Here is a 20,432-nt window from a genome sequence, read left to right as displayed (position 1 = left end):
GGGGGGCTACTAGTGATGGGAAAAAGACAAGCAGTATATAATCACTGAGGTTCGCCAAATTATGTATTATAAAGAAACTCAAGATGCAAATAATGATGCGAAAAATAAACCCAAGATGCAATTAAACTGCAAAACTTGTTAGCATTATTATGGCAATATTAAGTTATTTTAGGAAAATTGTTCAGCGGGACACATATATTCTTATAACAGTACGCTCTGAATCCACTGGATCAGCATCTGAACAGAAATACAAGACTAAAATTCCGTAACAATAAGTGTTGTCAATACAACACCTCTGACTTGTCCATCTGTCCTCCAATTTCAGGTTATCAAAAGCCAGTAGTGGCAATGAAAGTTTTGATGTTTGGTGTCAAGGTGTCTGGCATGGGTACTGAGATCACACCATGGGCAGTATTAGATATCATCAGAGGTATACCTAATTGTAGAATATAGGAGACTTCATTCAAGGTAACATACATTTTATTCTGTCAAAAAGGATCAGGGAGAGATATAGAACCAGTAATGTGGCCCAAAAGAAAAGGTCCAGCCCAGCCACCATTAAAGGTATTTTAAAGGAAGAAAAGATGCCTACCAGAAGGGTAGATAGGTATCATTAGAGGGCTTGTCAGAGAAAAGTCACTCCAACCAAGCCACATAAAACTTTGCTTTGAACACATTTTGTTTGTTGGGCAACAGGGTGTCAGGCTGATCAACTTCTCTTGCGTTACTCAGTTTCAACCAAAGCAGACAAACGAGCCATCGACTCACAGGCTCCCTGAATTTGGAACTTGATTTTGAGAATCGCTTAACTAAATGTGTTCAAAGTTGCACACATCAGGCAGCTGAGAGAGAAACAGAAAAATCTCAGAAATCTCTGAGTGTCATTTCTCTGACTAGCGCTCTTCGTATCATATCAGGCAGGAATATTCAAATCTCTACCAGAGATCAACACCTTTTGTACCTGAGGAAACCATCTTTTTTAGACATCAACTTCAGCCAATGTCATTCTTTGAAAAGACTCAGTGGGTTGGTGTTTATGCGGTTTTGTTAGATAAGATTTACTCCTTCAATACTTCCACTCTGTTTTAAGGTCATCTATGTGTCCTAGGAAAGAGATGGCAGGCGTCACCCTAAATCATAGGTGCCAATTTCTCATCAAAATGGTGAGAAAACAATTTTTTGCCCCCAAAAATAAGCAAAAAAAAGTCGAAGATGCATAAAAATGTGAAAACAGATCAAAAATGCAAATACAGGTCCAGGATGCAAATAAATGCCATTTGAATTACTTTGAGACCACTAGTAATCACAGACACCCAAGTTGTACTTGTTTACAAGCAGGGCTTGGCCAATTTCTAGAACTTGGGCAAACTTAACCCAAGCAGAGATCCGCTGCTAATCTAGGAGGCCCAGATAGTTAGCTCAGGAAAACCATAATTTGGGAATTTATTGGCCCTAGTTAGAAGCCAGATGGCGAGAAAAAACATTTCCAACTAGACATTGAATAAAAGCGACTGGCATGTCATTGATGGTCCAGATTCTTGCTATTCCTGTGTGTATAAGTTGATTTAATTCGTCATAGTATGCAATATTTTCGAGTAAGTTTGACCACACCCGTCAAGAGTTTGTGCACAAATCCAAGTTGGGACAAGCACAAACTTGGGAAAGTTAAGCACTGAGGCCAGTTTTTTTAAAGCTCCTACCTTGGAGTAAAGGGTTTGGACGTTAACCGGTACGAAACTAGCCTCGCCAAAGTGGTGAGCGGATGTTCATCTTGTAACGTCCAGGCCTTCTTAACTCAGAGGTACGAGCCGTACGAGCCGTGCGAGCCGTACGAGCGTTTAAAAAAGTCTCCTCTGGAATACTTGCCCTCTCGGTGCTTGCTTCACATCAGTAGGGGCTACTAGTACTGGGGCGAGTTCGGACTCGATTCCGCGTGCACTCGAGTCTCTTTTAATCGATTTTGACCGGACTCATCAAGAAAGAAGAAATTATTTTTTTTCTTAGAATATTGCAAGACGAGCCTTTTTCGACTCGAGTCCGGCAAAAATTCAAAAAATTCAAGGACTCGACCCAGCATTAGTAGCTACCATTAGGACCAGATGTCAGCGATGCCAGGTTTTAATTCGGGTCCCCTTAGATTCCCTGGCCATTAAGTCCTTCCTGGCCATGATTCAACCCTACTAACTTCGGTCCTTAGCTTTTTGCTGGCTCTGGATGGTCACGCTGCTGACGATCTCGCACGTGTTGTTTCCCTGTTGTTTATTATTTGGAGCAGCTAGCTAGTAGCGTCACATTTGTGTCGATTGTGTCGCAGTCATTGATCGATTGAATCGAGTAATCGTAGTTTCGAATTGAACATCGCCCTGGTGCCGGCTGACTCGCTCGCCAGCCTTTAGCCGTAACCGTTGGGGGTTGGGCTCGAGACTGCGGCCCAGGCTCGCCCGTTGGGGATCTGGGGGTGAGTGAATGAGATGGCTTTGCGTTTGCTCAAAGGCGAAATTGAAAAGGCCTTTCAAGCCGGAGACGGTTCCAGCCAGTCCTCCGGCCCCAATCCACCGGCAGCGTCTCAGCTCAAGCTCAAAGAGCGCTTGCCCTCGGACCGGCGGGGCCTGAAAAAGGCCTATCAACGTCTGCGGCTCAGCCAGCACACCTCGCAAAAGACCATCAGCGCGCTCAAAGCGCCCCGCTTTAAGTTAGCCGATCCCCGCCAGTATTCGGGGACCCCGGCCTCGAGTTCAGCCGCTGCGGCCTCGCTCGAAAGCAACGTGAAGCGGTGGTTGGCCTTGTCCGCCCACCCGGTCGAGGCTGAAGTGGGTCGTGTTGTGCAGAAGCACAATCTCCAACTCAAACGAGCCTGGACTCCAACCACCCCGACCGAACCTACCCAATCCTCCTCCGTCTTCACCGAGCAGGACTTTGAAAAGTGGCAGGCCGCCCCGTTCCTTCACTCGCCGCTCGAACCCGTCACTCCCCCAGGACCCACTCGAAAAAAGAAGAAGTCGGCCAGCCTCGCTTAAAGGCGACTGATCGATGTGGTGGCCCGAACATTGGCGGGGCCAGTGTCAGTTGGGTGTGGTGGCCCTGGTTCTGGTCTATTATACGCTCTGCGTGATTGGCTTGCCATTCGTGGAGCCCGCCTATCGGCCTTGGATCGAGCCCTGGTTTCCTTCACCGTCCACCGCTTTGGCGTGGCCTGCGCTTATCGGCACCGTGGTCGCCGTGACTTTATGGGGTAGGGCTTATCAGCTGGTGCGACAAGATCGCCGAGCCACGGATTGCGGTCGTTGATAATGAAGCTTGGGCCCAGCTGATTATGAACACTTGACCTGATGAACGATTTTTTATGCTCTGCCCCAACTACCATGACGAGTAGCTGTCTGATCATCGGGATTAGTGGCGCCACTTGCGCCGGCAAGTCCACTTTGGCTCAGGCTTTGGCGGCCATCTTCCCTCAAGTTCGACATATCAATCAAGATGACTACTATTACCCCGAAGATCATCCCCGTCATCAGTGGGTGTCCGCCCTCAACCATATTAATTGGGAACTCCCCAGTGCTTGCGACATGGACCAACTCTATGATGATATGATCCGGGGTCAAACCCACCGTACAGTCAACCAGGCCAATTCGAATATCATTCCCTTGACACCGGAGCAGTTGAAAGTGGTGGCCGATTTCCGAACCTTAGGTCACAACCTGCCTAGCCCGGTGCTCATTTTGGAAGGTATTACTTTGTTTAACCACGAGCCAGTCCGGGATGCGTGTGATTGGCGATTTTTCCTCACCCTTGACTATGATGAATGCCGGAAAAGGCGGAACCAACGCGCTTATGATCCGCCTGACGTTCCAAAATATTTTGATACCGTTGTGTGGCCGCAATATCAGTCCAATGAAAGTCTTCTCCGTTCTTCAATGGCCCACCAGATTGATTTCCTGGATGGTTCACAAGAGTTTCGGGCCCTCTTAGACGCAATCCTGAAACGAATTGTTCATCCATAATAATATAGCTTGAATAAATTATCACACATACAGATAACCCGCTTTTCTCGTCCTCGAACTCCAAGCCGGAAACGTGCCGTAATATGTCAACTTGCCTATTTCGTTGCAGTGCTCCAAAATGGCTGGACGGATGCCATTGGTGGTTATATTAGGCGCCACTGGCGCAGGAAAGTCCAAATTGGCTTTGGAACTAGCACACCATTTCAAAGGTGAAGTCATCAGTGCTGATGCCATGCAAATGTATAGAGGTTTGGACATTGTCACGAACAAGGTCACTCCGGAGGAAATCGCGATGGCTCCCCATCATATGATTGGTTTCTTGGACCCTCTCTCCAAATGCACTGTTGTTGATTTTCGGAATCAGGTAGTACATCCGGGAAAAGTACTTCTCATTTTCAAGACGTCATGGTTCCAGTGTCACGTCTTCATTTCCAATAGGCCTTACCCATAGTCGAAGACCTGCTTCGCAGAAATGTGATGCCGGTAATATGTGGGGGTACAAATTACTACATCGAGAGTCTTTTGTGGAAAGTTCTGATCGATCAGGGTCTTGATGGTTCCAATGAGTCGGAAATTCCAATCCTCAAAGAGGCCAATAATAGACCCGAAGATATCCCATCCTTGTCGTCGCCTTCTTCGAAAAGACCTAACCATGAAAAATTATCATTGCCTCTCGGGGATTTGGAGCCAGGCGACATATTTGAAACCTCCACGATGGGAGCTAGATCTAAAGGTAAGAAGGTTTGAACGGATTAGACTTTCCAAATCCTAAAGATGAGATTCATCACTGGTGTCAACGTTGCAACATCTTTTCCCGTCGAAGCTGGTCTTGTGTTGGCTAACCTTAAAGTCGATCGAAGCTAAAAACAGAGGTCATTATCACATTTCTAACAAATCATTTTCATCCCTTACGGACAATTAAGGCTGCCGTTAAAGCATGCTTGGGTAGTCAATATTTCATAGGAAACGCTAAAGGTTCAGTAATCCTGGATAATGGGTGCTCCATTGACGTTGATTCCGAATAAATTGGGCGCAACTTTGCAGATCTTGATGATCCTGACACTTCTGACGAAGTCCTCCACGAAAAGTTACGAGACATTGATCCAGATCGGGCTGGACAGCTTCACAAAACAAATCGGCGGAAGGTCCTCAGATCAATTCAAGGTAATGAATATCGGATCAAAAGTGTATGCTCTCCGAGCCTTCTGATTAACTTGAAATTCTTAATCGACTCGGGTAGTGTTTCATCAAACGGGCAGACGACATTCTGAATTGTTGCGAGAGCAAATTCAGGATGGAGGAAATCATCTGGGAGGTCCATTACGGTTTCCAAATTTTCTGATCCTTTGGGTTCAATGCGATCAGGAAATTTTGGATGATAGATGTGATCGGCGGGTGGACAAAATGATTCAACGAGGAATGATCAAAGAGCTAGAAGACTTTCACAAGGTCTGTACTATTTTATTCAGTATTCTTGTTAAAGGGTAATTTAAAAATTTGCCTTGTTTGCTTCAATGGTAAGAGACGAAAGATGTGAGGTTAAATTGCGAGCTTGTTCCATAGAAACTAAAGCAGCTCGTGCTCCCAAATCAACTAGTCTGCGTATATTTCTCTCTGGATATTCTTTTTGTTTTTCTACGTCGAATGACCAAAATTAGCAGCCCTAAATCTCAAAAAGATGTGCGATTAAGCAGCTCTATGCATGATAGAAACAGAGCCAGTTTTATGTTACGAAATTCAATGTGTTTTTTGCTCTCAATTTGTAGGAGTACAACCTCAAACGTCAAGAACCAGCCGATTACACGCTAGGAATCTTTCAATCTATTGGTTTCAAGGAGTTCCACAACTATCTAATGTTGAAAACAAAGGCCGAGAAGGAAAGCGATTTGGGACAGAAGTACTTCCAAGACGGAGTGGAACAATTGAAAATGGTCACTCGAAAGTACGCCCGTAAACAGATTAAATGGATGAGAAATCGCTTTCTGGATCCCAGGAGACAAATTCCTGACGTGTATGCGGTGGATTCCTCAGACCCAAGCCAATGGAATGAGCAATGCCTGGAACCAGCTTTGGAGCTTGTTCAGGCGCATCTTGAGAATAGAACCCCGCTATTGAAGCCTTTGGAAAAGGTCCAAAGAGATGTCTTAAAAGCGGAACTGGAACAAAAAATTCTGGACTGCCCAATTTGTCAAGTGCAGACGTTGGGACAATCACAAATGGAAGTTCATTTGAGGAGCAAAGGTCACAGAGCGAAATTGAGGCGGCTCAATAGTCCACGATTGCTTGTGTTCAAGATCTCCAAAATCAATAAGGATTTACAAGCCTCTAGTGAAATGGCCCTTCTGCAAAAGATGAAAGCTTTCACTGGCCATGGATTTTCAGAACTAAAGACTCAGCTTTCAGACCCGGAAGGCATCTTTCGAGTAAGGATTAAAGAATGCGACGCCCTGAGAACACTAGATGAGCTCAAGGATCTGGGGCTGGAACTAGAGATGAAAAGCATCTCAAGCAAATAACTTAAGCACCACCGACTTACCCAGACTCCCTCCTAGCACCTCAAACAAGAGTGGATCGCATTCCATCTGGATCATAAATCCCAGAGATTTCGTAATTCAGGATGTACTCTACTTTTCTCTTAAGTGGGTTTTTTTACCACTCATTAGCGGAATGTTCCTTTTACCGGACGTTGGATTGGCGCCACACAGCCACACGCCAGTTTCAAATGTCAAGCACTAGCATGGCTTACCTCCATTTGGTTTTGGTTTTAAACCTTTCTAGTTCGAACTGGATCTGAGGCTTAATAGGGCCAGCTGAAATACGTCCTCTTTCTTTTCGCGCCAAAACAACGCGAGGCTTGTGATTGGTCATTGACTTTTGCTTCGCTGTGCTGATTGGCTAATCTGGTTTCAATGGAAATACACATCTCAAGGTTGAACTACTGCCACTCTAGAGGATCAGTTAGTTTTTTTGCTGTGCGATCCTTTTCATAGACATATTTTATACCCAAATTGAGCAATATGTTATCCAGAATTGCTTATGGTGCTAAGTTATTAGGTTGTCGAGGTGTTAATTCTTCTTGTAAGCGTAGACCTCAAGCCTTTAAATTTGAGTTTTCTGACTTTCGCCGACATTCAACTTCATCCATGGTGATTGAGGAAGCTGATTCCCAAACTGGGTTTATCACGTTAAATCTAAACCGACCACCTGTAAACATGTTTAATCTAGAATTCACACAAGAAATTATTGCCTCGTTGGGACGAATGTCCAGTTCCCAAGGATGCCAAGGAGTCGTGATCACTTCGGCTCAAAAGTCCGTGGTGTCCGCGGGACTTGACCTTAATGAACTCCATCAACCTGAAAGGGAACGCCTAGCCACGTTCTGGCGGGCTATTCAAGATCTCTGGTTGTGTCTGTACACCTTTCCCAAACCTGTGACCATCGCCATTAATGGACATCTGCCCGCCGGAGGCATGATTTTATCCACTTGTGCGGATTATCGCGTCATGGTCCAGGTAAGTCGGGTTGTTTTCTGACAAAACTTCAAGAAAAAAGGCTCAGTTCTTTTTCTGGAAGGAAAGAAATGTTGCACAACTTACTTTCAAGTACCTAGCGTATCCATGGTACATGCTGATTGATGAATTCCAAGGGCAAATCCTGTCTCTGGTCGATACGAGTTGTTTTTTGGTGGTTTTTTCCCAAGAAATTGAAGCAACATTCATTCAAGGGCTCAACAACTAAATACATTACTTTGGGGAAGGGTTTCTTGATTGATTGATTGAATAAGAAATTAAACCTATTCATTTCGACCTCAATGGCAACTAAAATCGGGTGTTCCAGGCTAAGATGCATCGAAAACATACGAATTTGCCATCACACACGTACATATTCAGTACCTTTCAGGGCAAGTTTACCACCGGTCTTAATGAAGTCCGATTTGGTTTGGTCGCTCCATTTTTCTTGAGAGACTCATTTCGATCTTGTGTTGGACAACGTCAAGCTGAGCTCGCTATTACCATGGGCACCTTATTCAATCCCGAGGAAGCTCTCAAGTTAGGTCTGGTCGACGAGTTGGCCGCCGACAAGGGCAGTGCTGTGGAACGTTGTCATAGTATCTTGAAGCTCTACGCCCAAACCAATTCCAATGCCAGACACAATTCCAAGATGAGTCTTCGTCAAGAAGCGGTGGATCGGTTTCATCAAAAGAGAGAATCTGATTTGGACTTCTTTTGTCGAAGTGTGCTATCTCCAGAAGTTCAAATGACCTTGGAATCGTATCTGAAGTCGTTGAAGCAAAAGTGATTCCTAATTTGGTTGAGTGGGATTGCTCAGTTCCTGAAGGACTTGGGTATTTCCCTTAATATGGAGCGTGGTTTAAACATATGCATTGAAGCCATTCAAGCTCCTAGAAATGTACCAATTGTTGGTTGTATGATTTTAATTATGCCTTTTCGAGTGCCTTATTTCCAATTTTCTGTACGAGCCAAGGCAAACGTCATGATTATTACGTTAATTTATTTAGTTTCTGCATTAATGCAAGAGTGCTCTCTAACACCAGGGTTTTTATTATAAGGCAAGAAAAATAGAAAATAAACTACAGAAAACATCCCTCGTTGATACATTGAATCAAAAAAGATGCAAGGTAAAATGAGGAATGTTTGGTTAGCTAAGATAGAGGGGAAAACATTGTATGTAAAGGATTTAAAGTGCTCCAAATTTAAAGGACGTATCAACATTCACAACAAAACATTTGGTGTTTGCTAAAAAAAGCCAAAGGCTCACCTTTATTTTTCTTAAACAAAAATATCCTCGTTTTGTTTTTCGTCCGTTTCAAGGCCGCAACGTTTCCACTGAGTCTGAAGGACGAGACGATATTGTCACTCGATAGATGCAATACCGCCTGTCAAGAGTTTACGTCAATGTAAATATTGGCATACTGGTATGCCTCACAATACACACAAGGCCAACAAACATCGGTGTATTTGCAGTTAAATACAATCGATTAACTGATCCAATAGCAATTGTTTACTAGTTCTGCCTACATAGAAGCCTTCCTCCCTATATTGAGAAACATCGATCTTGTTTTTCTTCCACAATCGTTCATATTAGACGAAGAGAGGAGTTTGTGATGGAGATCAAAGGAAAGAGGCTTAGTGGTTTCTAGGGCGTTGTTGGATTGTTACCAATGAAAAATGTGACCAATGTTTCCAAAAGCTTTCCCTTCCGGATTTGACCCTAACAAAACTGCAAAGGTGGGCGTCAAAGCGTAAGAAATTAATGATCCACGTTGAATTTATAATTACCTTTCAGTTCCATTACTGTACTTGGTTGTTTTATTCTCGGTTAACAAACAGATTAATCTCCGTCTCTCTTTCATTCGTTGCTCGGCTAAATTTCAATCCACTTATTCGTTTGCATTATCCTCTCTTTTCTAATTCAACAAGCCTCTATCGCCTCTCATTAGTATTGGAGAAACAAATAAAAAAACTGCCCAATTCTTTAACTTTCTCTCCTTGCGGCACAAGGTCTGTTGGTTTATTTTTTTCACAGAAACGTTAACAGTTGAGGAGAGAAGAATGAGAAAATTTGTTTACTATAACATGTCATGTGTTGATCAAGCTAGATTATTGATCCAGACGATGCCCACCACTACTGAACAGATGGCTGCACATTTTTGACATCAGTTTTGGTAGACGAACTACCTCTTGTAGCTATATTGTGTCTAAGAGTCATGAAACCAATCATTTACTGTGATAGAGCGGAAGGGTGTTCGAAGAATGCTTCAGAGGTAATTGTTGGCATTTGGCATATTTGGATATTCACCTTTTTGTTTGAGTTCTTCAACGTGTACTTTGAATCCTTTCAATTGGCTTGCTGTTTGCCAGTAATTTTCTCTGAGGTGTGAGCAGCAAGAACATATTCACTCTGTTATTAAATAATCACGGAATCCAAAATGAGTCTAGAATCATAAGTCCAAAATTGTATAAATGACAAAATTCAAACTCATGTGTAGTTGAAACTAGGTACCCCGGAACACACTTGGATGGCCGTTTGAAGTTTGATCAACAAGTGAATTCTCTTCTCCCGAAAACCAATCATATAATCGCAATGCTCAAAGAAGTGAGATTGAATTTACCACAGCGTTCAAGGTTGGATCTATTGAAGGCGATTTTGATGCCGGTTCTTCAATACGCCCAAACGGCTTGGATGCCCCTGATGACAAAAAAAGACATGAAAAGAATCCAGACTGCTCAAAATTGGTCAATGAGGACGATGTTTGGAAGCAAGGGTACCACACATTCAGTGCCTTTATTAAAGCAGGCAGGAATATTGCGTCTGGAGGATAGCTTGAAAATTGTTCAATGTAAGATAATAAATGATGCGCTCCGTGGACGAGGCTCACATTTTATTCAAGAATTGGCGATCACAAACGAGAGCTCAACAAGGTCGAACCCGGATGCAATTTGCTTAGTTCGCCCTTGTGTTTTGCACAGCGCTTGAAACCATCTTCAACAAGTACGGATAGCTAACAAAGGAAATGAGATTGAAGGAATATGAAACTACATGTATGCTCGTAAGTTGTGAGGTATTTAAGACTACCCCCCTCCCCCTCTCCCAAGTATCTGCACCTCAAATACAACTCTTGTGTGTCTCTGTTCCCTTTTCTTTCTCTTTTTCATAAGGTTGCCGTGTAATGCATCCAATTGGATTTTCTACATACCTTGGAAGGAGGGCGCTACGCGGAGAAATAGTTTATTCCCTGATGTAATCACTATAAAAGAAAGTCACCTCCTTCCAAAATAAATCTATCGATTTATCCAAATCTGGACGAGTCAGACACTTGTTAGCTGCGTTGTTACGAAATTGGGATTGAAAGTTTATAAGCAGTTTTGCCTTTTTTGACTGGATAGTGTTATCTTAACTAAAGAGGTGCCAATATTACAACAAGGAATGAACACACCCAAAATATGACGGCGTTTCTCATGTTATACTATGATCGAATATTTATGTGGTGCATGTACGTAGTTGCTTTCCAGAACAGCAAACCACGCTTGATCTGGTAACACAACGAAGATGCTCCAATTCCAAGGAATCAAAGACCAATAATGAGAAGAAAATACACCCTTTGGTTTGAAAAGGAAACCTTTTTTAACCTCTTTTCTATTTCACTCTAAAACTTTTAGAAGATTGTGTATGTTAGAAAGAAAACTCGCAAACGTGTTCAAGGCCAGATATCGAAAACTTTTATTTTATACGACGTTTTCCTGCAAACGTAGATAAATTTTAATATCTAGCGACAATTGCCGTTCTGATTTGTCCGAATCATGAAGGAAATTTCAGCCTTCAACGCAATCAAATGATTTGATCACGCTTTCTTGTTTCTTTCATGGAAACAGTATTTCATGGGTAAAATTAGAGGGCTTGTCAGAGAAAAGTCACTCCAACCAAGCCACTTGAGATTTTGCTTTGAACACATTTTGGTAGTTGGGCAGCAGGGTGTGATCGACTTCTTTTGTGTTACTCAGTTTCAACCAAAGCAGACAAACAAGGCATCAACTCACTGGCTCCCTGAATTTGGAACTTGATTCCAAGATTCACGTAACCATATGTGTTCAAAGCCAATCCCCATTGCACACACCAGGGAGCTGAGAGGGAGCCAAAAAATCTCAGAAATCTCGTGAGTGTTGTTTCTCTGACTAGCACTCTAGGTAAAATCTTGACCTTTGTTAAAGCAAAGGAAACCAACTGCCTCTGTTAGAAGTTTGATTTCATGGTTGTCTTTTCACAAGTGATTGGAACTTCAATTTTCAATCATAAGTGAGGAGAAAACAGATTGTAATGAATCAAATCTTGGCCTCTTATTGTTCTATACATGTCAAGGCTGTAACTTGAACATACATCATCCTAAAACAAAAATAGTGTGCTTAGTGATTGTCACTATCCTTGCACAAAGGTATGTGTTTGAAGCTGGCCGGATGCTCTGGGCGTCATGATGGCTGAGGAGACCAAGTGGAACTACATTGATATCAGCCCTAGTGTCAGAGGGGCAAGGAACAAGGATCGGCCTAACAAAACTCGCAGTTGGGGGCTGCACTCCCAGGTTGGGCCTGCATGGGGCCTGGAGACATTAAAGATATGGCCCAGACTTGGGTTGCAGTATAGAACAGGTGAGGAAACAGTGAGGGCAGGGCAGGATTGTCCTTCTGGGTCAGAATGTTGTTGGGTTGGTGAGGAAGGGCATGGTGGGGCGCCAGGCTTGGTTGTAGGCAGGTCATGCCTATTGTGTGGACCCTGCATCCTCCAAGGCATAACTTAGCATAGTGGCCAATCTTTCCACAAGATGCGCATGTTGTCCCATATGCGGGACAAATGGTTTGTCTTGCTCCATTCGCCGCACCCTTAGCATCCCCTGCAGCTGTCCAGGTGTTTGTGAGTTGGTGTTTCAGTTGGATGGTGGATATGGGCCTGGTTTCTCTTGGAACAGGAGTAGGCGCCTGCCTTGTGCATTGTCCCTAGGTTGGGATTATTGCTGCCCTCATCTTGGGCATCCACCGGGAAGTTGAACGCATCTTCCAGGGTTCTTCCCTTGGCTACCAGCGTGTCATAGGATTAAGCCTGGTCCACTGCATTCATGCGTTCCATTATTGAGGAGGCCCCTTCAATGACTTGGAACTTGGCCAGGTGCTTGGCCAGACAACCGCTTGTACTTTGACAGCATTTGGTGCAAGGTTCCTGGAGTCTGCACCATTCTGCCACTTTGCGGCATCAGCAAAGGAATAATCCAATATCCTCATCAGGTTCCTGCTTGAGCAAGTGGAGCTCTTGAAGTGCCCTGTGGGGGGCTGATGCAGGCTTGTAAGCCTTCTTGAGGACAGTGGCCACATCCACGAAGGTGACATCGTCAGCAGTGGGGTCTTTCAGGTTTGTCTTGATGTCATCCTGGACATGGGGACCAATGGCCCACAGGAGGACGTCACATTTTGCTTGGTCCTTATAGGTTGAGAGGTCAGTTTCCTTGAGGTGGGCAGTGGGTGCTTGATGCAAGTAGTTTGCTTGGTAGAACAACTCAAAATATTGGAGCCATTCTTGCAGGGCTTGGCCAAACCAGGTTCCTTGGATGGAAGGTTTGAAATGTTTGATATGGTCAATCCGGGGGGTTGAGGCTGGGTCCATGGTTGGTCCTGGTCGCCACTTGAAATGTTGTAATGTTAGAGCTCAGCGTCATTTAGTTTAAGGGTGACCCCCTGGCTTTACTGACATATGTACATAAAGTCAATACTTGGCTCATATAAGCTGTCGTGATTTTAAATGCGAACGGGAATGGCGAACTCACCATCAACTTCCTTCAAGACTCATTTTTATAAGTTTTCTGCACAGAAAGTAAAAGCCATTGAAAAAATAGTTATTTATCTACGTTTTGCGTTACAGTGGTCACCGCTTAATAAACCCACTTCGGGACCGGGTCATTTTGGGCTTATTAAGCGGTTGGGCCTAATAAGCGGTGCCGCAAAAAATCATATCTAAAACCCGCAAAAAACGAGAAAAAAAACCGAAAATCAAGCAAGACAAAGTCCAAAACTTACTGTTTGAAGCTATATGTATTTGACGGCATTTTTGGGCGATACATAATCCTCGATATTTTTTTGAATTTGAGGTTGATTCCAAATGAAATCCGAAATTTTGGATTCAAGCTGACTGACACTAGCCATATCTTCAAAGCCCTTAACTTCTAATGATCTTCGGATTTTCTTTAGACATTGGCGGATTTCTGAGTTCTTCATGGGCGTTTCTTCCTCTTCCTCTTCTGGAGGTTTATCCACGTCCTCCTCCTCCTCCTCATTGTCCTGCTTCTCTCCTTCAATGATGCTGTCCAAAATGTGTTCATCTGATAACTCTAATGCAACTTGAATGTTGTTGTCAATGTCCACCCAATTCTCAAACTCTTTTCGGGTCATCTGAAGATTGTTTGGTTGAAACTCTGAAATAATCAGTAGCTATAGAATAGAAGAGTTACATTTTACGGAAAATTTCTTACCATCGACAGTTGAGGTTTGTTGAGCAGTGATGACATCAATATCGTTGTAAAATCCGGCTTTTTTCCAACAGTTGATGATTGTCTGGGAAGAAACTTTGGCCCAGGCTCCAGACAGCATATGCATTGCATCAAGAATGGTCATTTTCTTCGTGACGTCATTAGCCCTTAAACTTGTCAGATTATTGTCATTTTCGTCGCCCAAAAGATCGAGAATGGAGCGTCTCATTTCGGTCCTAAAATGAGCCTTGAGTGTTCTGATTATACCCATATCACAGGGTTGCATGATGGATGTTGTGTTTGCAGGGAGAGCCATGACTTTGATTTGAGACAGTTCATCTAGCACATGGGCTGAACAATTATCCACGAGCAAAAGGATCTTCTTTTTTTTCTTCCTTAAATGTCCATTCCATTCCTTGAGCCAATTCATCCAAATTGATCCTGTCATCCAAGCATTTTTGGAAGAATCATAGCTGACTGGAAAGCTTCTGATATTCTTGAAAGCTCTTGGGTTTTTGGACTTTCCAATGACTAGGAGTCTCTCCTTTTCCCCAGCTAAGTTGCAACAAACTAGTGCTGTAATTCGATCTTTGGCAGTCTTGAAACCTCGTCCATCAGCTTTTTGATTTGATTCGACATATGTGCTGTCAGGAAGAGCCCGGAAGTAAATTCCCGTCTCGTCACAGTTATAGATTTCACTGGGATGATATTTGTCCAGAATGGAATCCAAGTTTTTGCTCATCCAGTCCTTAGCTCCTTGGACATCTGCCGAGGCTGCCTCGCCTTGCAATTTCTTGAAAGAGATCAAATACCTCTTCTTCCACCTACTAAATCAACCCTCAGTTGGTTTGAAGGTTTCATGGCCCAACTTTTGAGCAATTTCAGTGGCTTTTTGACAAAGAATGGGTCCATTAACGGGAGCACTTCTGGATCGAACAAACTGAAACCATTTGAACAGAGCCTCCTTAACTTGCTTGTCTTTTCCATGTCGTTTACGCTTTTTCTTGTCTAATGGGTCTTGATTGGAATTTACGTCAATCTCTCCTTTTTGAATGTTTCTGATTAAAGATCTGGATACTCCAAGTGTTGTGGCAGCTTCACGTTGACTCACTTTGCCAAGCTCCTTCAGTTTCTTGGCTAGAGTTTGCTTTTCGCTGAAGTCAAGATCGTTTCTTTTTCTTTTCTCAGACATTTTCAAAGGTGATCCAATGTTGAAACTAACTTTGAATTTTTCAAACCGAAATAAACAAATACGTAAAGCATGACCGATGAAATGAATTGCTAACTTTTTGAGTTGTGGCCATCACTATGATTTCTTGTTTTGATTCTTAATGTAATGTATCGTGCATCAGTAACGTACTCAACTGGTCTGCAACTGGTCTGCTCATGAGGAAAATTTTCGGAATCGGATAAAATTTGACTTGAAACCTCAAAATCACTCACGAAAAAGTTCCGATATTCCAAAAAATTGGGCTTATTAAGCGGTGGTTTGGGCTCATTAAACGATGTTATTTATTTAGTAAAAATTCGGGACCGGGCCAATTTGGGCTTATAAAGCAGTTGGGCCTATTAACCAGTGGGTTTATTAAGCGGTGACCACTGTATCTAGATATTTTTTTTTTTTTTCAGATCGGATCTAACCCTGCCAAGGGATATATATCAACATATTCAACAAATCTTTGGATTGTTAGAGCCTGAAAATAAGGAGTAAGACAGAAAGGGTCATATTCATACAAGTTGGATCATGCTTAACTTACTTGAGTAATTCATGCACCGTTCTTATTTCACAAGATTTCAATTTGGTTCAAACTCTTCCCCTCTTTAGCTTGTTAGAATGGAAGTCCGAAATGATACCATTCATCGTCAATTTTTGATTGAAATCTATTTGCTGGTTTCAATTTTCCTCGTGTGATTTAGTGTGAATCCGGGCGACATTCTGAGCAACATACAAACCGGTGTTTATTCCAACTGCCTAGACAAGGTTTCCCTTATTTGGTTCCGCATTGTAACATTGGATGTGATGTATTTACTGTATCCAAAGAGATTGATTGACCAATGGCATCTCTGTGATGCTTGTTCAACGTTTTGGTTTTCCTCTTTTGCTGTAGGCTTAGATTGCTTGAGGCCCACTTTCTACGCGTTTCGGAATAGAATTGCGCACTTCAGCTAAGATGTATGAAACCCTCAACAACCGCATGATTCTTTATTAGATTGATTCAATATTGGGTTCCTCGAACACGATTGTTGATCAAGCCTACATATAAAGAGTATTTTTACTGTATATACTGTATATAGAGCGAGAGAAAATTGCTCATGTCGAGGGATGATGTACAATTCCAACTGGATATTTGAGATGAGGAAAAATGAAGGCAATGTCTATTAATCAGTCAGGAAGTTTTGTATGTATGTATGCTTATTTGGGATGTAATATTGTTATCACGATAGTTCGCGCTTTTGCATAGCATAATAGGGCAAAGCTTTGAATGATTTATGACAAATTTGAGCCACCATGGATTTAACCAACTCATTCCATTGGGTTAAGAGTGTCTTTTGTCATAACAATGGTATTAGTGTGGTATTTCTCAATTAAACGTAGTTGACACACTGATCTTTCCCATGCTGCCAGTCTCAAGTTGGACTAAAGCACTTCAAAAAAGAAAGACGACCTTATTCAACAAATTGCATTGTAAAGTATAAGGGAATTGTTTCTTAAAAGACTCAGGAAGCTCACATGTCATAATGTTCATCTGAATAAACTAATGTGATATTACAGCAATCTAATCTTGTGAAAAAATGGGTTCAGAAAGGACTTAAAAAGTAACAAAATAGTAGTAACAATCAAAAATGCCATATCCATGAATCAGCTTGCCTTCGAGTAAAATCTAGCAGTGTCATTCAAGAAAATATTCAATGATCCTTTTCATGATAGAACTCTTTCTTTTGTAGTGTATCAGTTTAAAATCTGTTTGATACTTTTTTGTGCTACTGATCGTTTATATTTTTGAAGCGGAGCCACTTGTCAAACCACGCCCGTGTCTGAATCCTGGGTTTCTAACGAAAACACATTTCAACAAAAGCCTTTGTATTCTTGAATACCTCTTGTAATATATACAATCGGAAATTACATTGGTTAACGAAAATCGGTTTTCAAGGATGAATATTTTAATCTCATCAACAAACACGAAACCAAAAGCCTTTATTGGAAACTTTTTGCTATGCTTTTTTTGTTCACGATTGGATGGAAAGTAAACTATGATTCATTTGTAAACCGAAAGTAGATTATCGCGAAATTACAAAACAATCGCCCTGTTGCAGTCTTTCAAGTTTTGTACTGAGTTTAAATGTCGGCTGAGAGGATTCGTCCAGTGGATTAAGTCGTCCGCAGAGATGAGTTGTTCAAGGGTCGAGTTGAACGCTGGATCATGGACTTCTAGAGATGTGGACTACCAACGGAAGCAAAACTTTCTTATCTCGTAAACTGTTCACTTATATCCAAATATGCACTTGATACGACCACAAGATCTTGTTGAATAGAGGAACTAGGCCAAATTTGAGCCCAAAACTATGCTTAGAGAAATCAGGAGATATGTGCAAAGTTATCTAGTAAAAACTACACAAAATTCGAATTTTCGGCCTGCTCTTGGTAAGTTACATAAGCTTTTGACAACATAACTTTGAAATGAACCACTTTAGAAATAAATGTCCTACCTTTTTAATTGAAAAATGATACATTTTTTAATTCTTACTTTGATTTGAAAAGTTGCTCAGAGTTGTCATGACTTAGAGCCGGCCGATTTGGCGAGCTCGTTCACAATCCATATATCTAGAAGTTCGTGCCTGGATCAAATTGTCTGGTTATATGTGCTGTACTTTTGTTTTGAAATAGTATGAAGACAAACCTTCACGATAAAAATTACTGAACAATGACGGTTGAGATGTTGGTGCTGTTCCGTGCACAATTGAGTACATTATCCTAATATGATATGGATGAATGATGTACGGAATATACACGATAGTTCACGGAATGGTGTTTATCAAAATGTTAAGAAAATGTATATTATGATCTTGGGAAAACCACAAAGTTGTTGGATTGCCCATTGTGTAGTCCGTTTGTCGGTCAGATGTCGACCAAATGCCAGCCTAATGCTCGTAGTGACGTCATCAAACCATCAAACCATGGAAAAGCTCCAGTACCCGAGGGGCTGGTCAGCCCAGCTACAACCATGGGTGAGGAATGTCAGATACATGTTTGAAGGGAGGAAAAACGGGAAATCCTCGGTCACCAAAAAAACGATATTCTCGTGATCATTGTGAGAGGGGGAAGAGAATCGGAATAAGCAATCTCACCCTCAAGATCGACGTTACCAAAATGTTGGCCCCCTGACAGCAAATGACGACCAATCCTTCCTGAATGTTCCGTTGGGACGTAGTTCCGGCCCAATGTCAACCCTTTGCCGTCTAGACCCACTGGTGGTCAGATGTGACCCACATGCCACACCTTGCAGAAGAGGCAGAGGTAATCCATTGTCGCCAATCTGAGGAACCCCTTGATGGCCAATGTGACTGACCTGACGAAAGGAGGTCAACCCTGGACATTGAAGAAACCGTGGCCGTCCACCAAGGGCCCTGGAACAACCCGTATAGCCTCCATGTGGAAGAGGCGGAAGCAAACATTGTACGGGATAGTTAAATCAACGAACAGTCACATTTTCATTCTCCAGGACAGGAGTCACATTTTTGCGCTCGAGGAGAGCAGAGGCACCTTTTGGATCTCGAGGAGATATGTCACATCTTTTGTGCTCAAGCTTAACTGGGTTATGTTGGAACACCCGAAGTGAAAGGACCTCTCTGATCGTGAAGCTCTACTCGTTGGGTGAACGAAAGACAATTGTGCTAACGTGCTGGAAATCAAGTCGATCTATTTTGAAACCAGAGCAGTGAAAGTCAACGCTTGGAGACGGGACCCAGGAAGCCGTGCAGAGTCAAGAGGACCTGGGGAAGTGCACAGCATACTTCAGTGAGCCAGTATAGACGAGTTGAAAAGTCTCTGGAGCTGAGTACAGGTGCAACTTCTGAGTTATACTCCGTCAATTCAATTCTGGACTTTCAATCCCATCAAACCGACGTCATCGCCATGGATCTCCGTTGGACGCAAGACTCACCCTCATCAAAAAGTAGGATCAAACCAGTTTCTATCCATGCATGTTTTTCCTCTTTCATGGCCAAGCAATTACCCCCTCGTTCCTTACCCGAGCAAGACAGCTGATTGGTAGAGTGTCATTTTCATGTAGAGCAATTGAATAAAGTAGATGGAACTGCAATCGAAGTTCATCTTTGATTTGGCAAGAATCAGGTGTTAGACTCCAAGTGTAGAGATCAGCATTGTTTGATGATACCCAGTAGACCAGGATAGGGACCACATTTTGCAGGATAGTTAGCCTTGAAGATTGGCCCAGGTATGCTAGACAACCGAGATTGATCTGGGACCAATGGGGAGTAGAGGTAGCTAGCGATTTGTATCCTTAGTCATTTGATGATTGTTTGAGGTACTGATAAAGGAAGCTCGAACTATTGCTCGTATGCCCTGATTAGGGTTATAACCGGAGGCCTTGAGATAGGTCTAAGAAATTTAAGTCCTTGTACTAGGTGCTCTGCATCTTTGAGAGCTATCAAGGTATTTTTACCTAGTGCTTGGGTCAGGAGTTCCATGTTTCCGTTCACCACGGGAATTCAATAAGTCAGGACCTTTCACCCCTGGCTGGTGGACAGAACAGTTGCAATATCGATTTGCCCTTAATTGCTAAAACTTACTCAATGAACAAAGCTGAAATAGGGAGATATTGAAAATTCATTCATTAAAGAAAAGGTCAGGGAAAATCTCCTGGGCCTAAATGCAGTGAGACTTATCATTCAGGGCTTCAATTTTAATATGAGGTGATAATTACATTAGTAAAAGTTTTTTTACTTATATATACTGAGATGATATGTTGGTGAAAATGTAAATGTTTTATTCGTGTTGAAGTGTGAATGAGAGACATCCACGAGAACTTGTGAAATGTCTACATGCAAACCAGAGACAGAAAATAAAAAGACTCTTGTATTGAATACTGGTGAATGTGCATCCTTCTTTCTCCGATCCGAAGTCCTTTCACCCATGACGAACATGCAATATACCTTTGATTATTTTCGCCTTTATGTTGACGTTAAAACATGACAATCAATAGCAATATAATGAAATAAAAATCTAAAATGGCTTCGTATTATTAAACTGCTTTGATAGTTTGTTTAAATTAGATTTCTTGACTAACTTCCTGACATTACTCTATTGTTCATTGGGTACACTAGGCCTGGTTATCTGAAGTTAATGGTTGGTGCAAACAGCCTTGTTGCATCCGGTAATTGTG

At 42.4% G+C, this 20,432-nt stretch overlaps 4 protein-coding genes across 4 annotated transcripts; 3 read left to right on the top strand and 1 right to left on the bottom strand.

Annotated features, from left to right (window-relative positions):
- The first annotated feature begins 2,269 nt into the window (after positions 1 to 2,269).
- On the top strand, positions 2,270 to 6,937 carry LOC131888144 (tRNA dimethylallyltransferase-like). The gene is made up of 6 exons (XM_059236927.1): positions 2,270 to 2,458; positions 4,108 to 4,362; positions 4,437 to 4,731; positions 5,043 to 5,162; positions 5,239 to 5,447; positions 5,765 to 6,937. The coding sequence occupies exons 2-6, from the start codon at positions 4,117 to 4,119 to the stop codon at positions 6,512 to 6,514; spliced, it is 1,620 nt and encodes a 539-aa protein (XP_059092910.1). The 5' UTR covers positions 2,270 to 2,458; positions 4,108 to 4,116; the 3' UTR covers positions 6,515 to 6,937.
- On the top strand, positions 3,330 to 4,035 carry LOC131888146 (nicotinamide riboside kinase 1-like). The gene has a single exon (XM_059236929.1). The coding sequence runs from the start codon at positions 3,330 to 3,332 to the stop codon at positions 3,996 to 3,998; it is 669 nt and encodes a 222-aa protein (XP_059092912.1). The 3' UTR covers positions 3,999 to 4,035.
- A 78-nt stretch (positions 6,938 to 7,015) lies between the features above and the next one.
- LOC131888145 (enoyl-CoA delta isomerase 1, mitochondrial-like) lies at positions 7,016 to 8,603 on the top strand. The gene is made up of 2 exons (XM_059236928.1): positions 7,016 to 7,510; positions 7,899 to 8,603. The coding sequence occupies exons 1-2, from the start codon at positions 7,016 to 7,018 to the stop codon at positions 8,295 to 8,297; spliced, it is 894 nt and encodes a 297-aa protein (XP_059092911.1). The 3' UTR covers positions 8,298 to 8,603.
- A 4,863-nt stretch (positions 8,604 to 13,466) lies between these two features.
- LOC131888466 (tigger transposable element-derived protein 6-like) lies at positions 13,467 to 14,988 on the bottom strand. Its single transcript, XM_059237328.1, has 2 exons — positions 14,032 to 14,988; positions 13,467 to 13,974 (listed from the first exon to the last, which is right to left on the bottom strand). The coding sequence occupies exons 1-2, from the start codon at positions 14,768 to 14,770 to the stop codon at positions 13,589 to 13,591; spliced, it is 1,125 nt and encodes a 374-aa protein (XP_059093311.1). The 5' UTR covers positions 14,771 to 14,988; the 3' UTR covers positions 13,467 to 13,588.
- Between the last annotated feature and the right edge of the window lie 5,444 nt (positions 14,989 to 20,432).

Source organism: Tigriopus californicus, chromosome 10 (genome assembly GCF_007210705.1).
Source record: "Tigriopus californicus strain San Diego chromosome 10, Tcal_SD_v2.1, whole genome shotgun sequence".
NCBI lineage: Eukaryota > Metazoa > Arthropoda > Copepoda > Harpacticoida > Harpacticidae > Tigriopus > Tigriopus californicus.
Note: the sequence above shows the minus strand (reverse complement) of the source record. Positions and strands in the feature narration are given on the sequence as shown.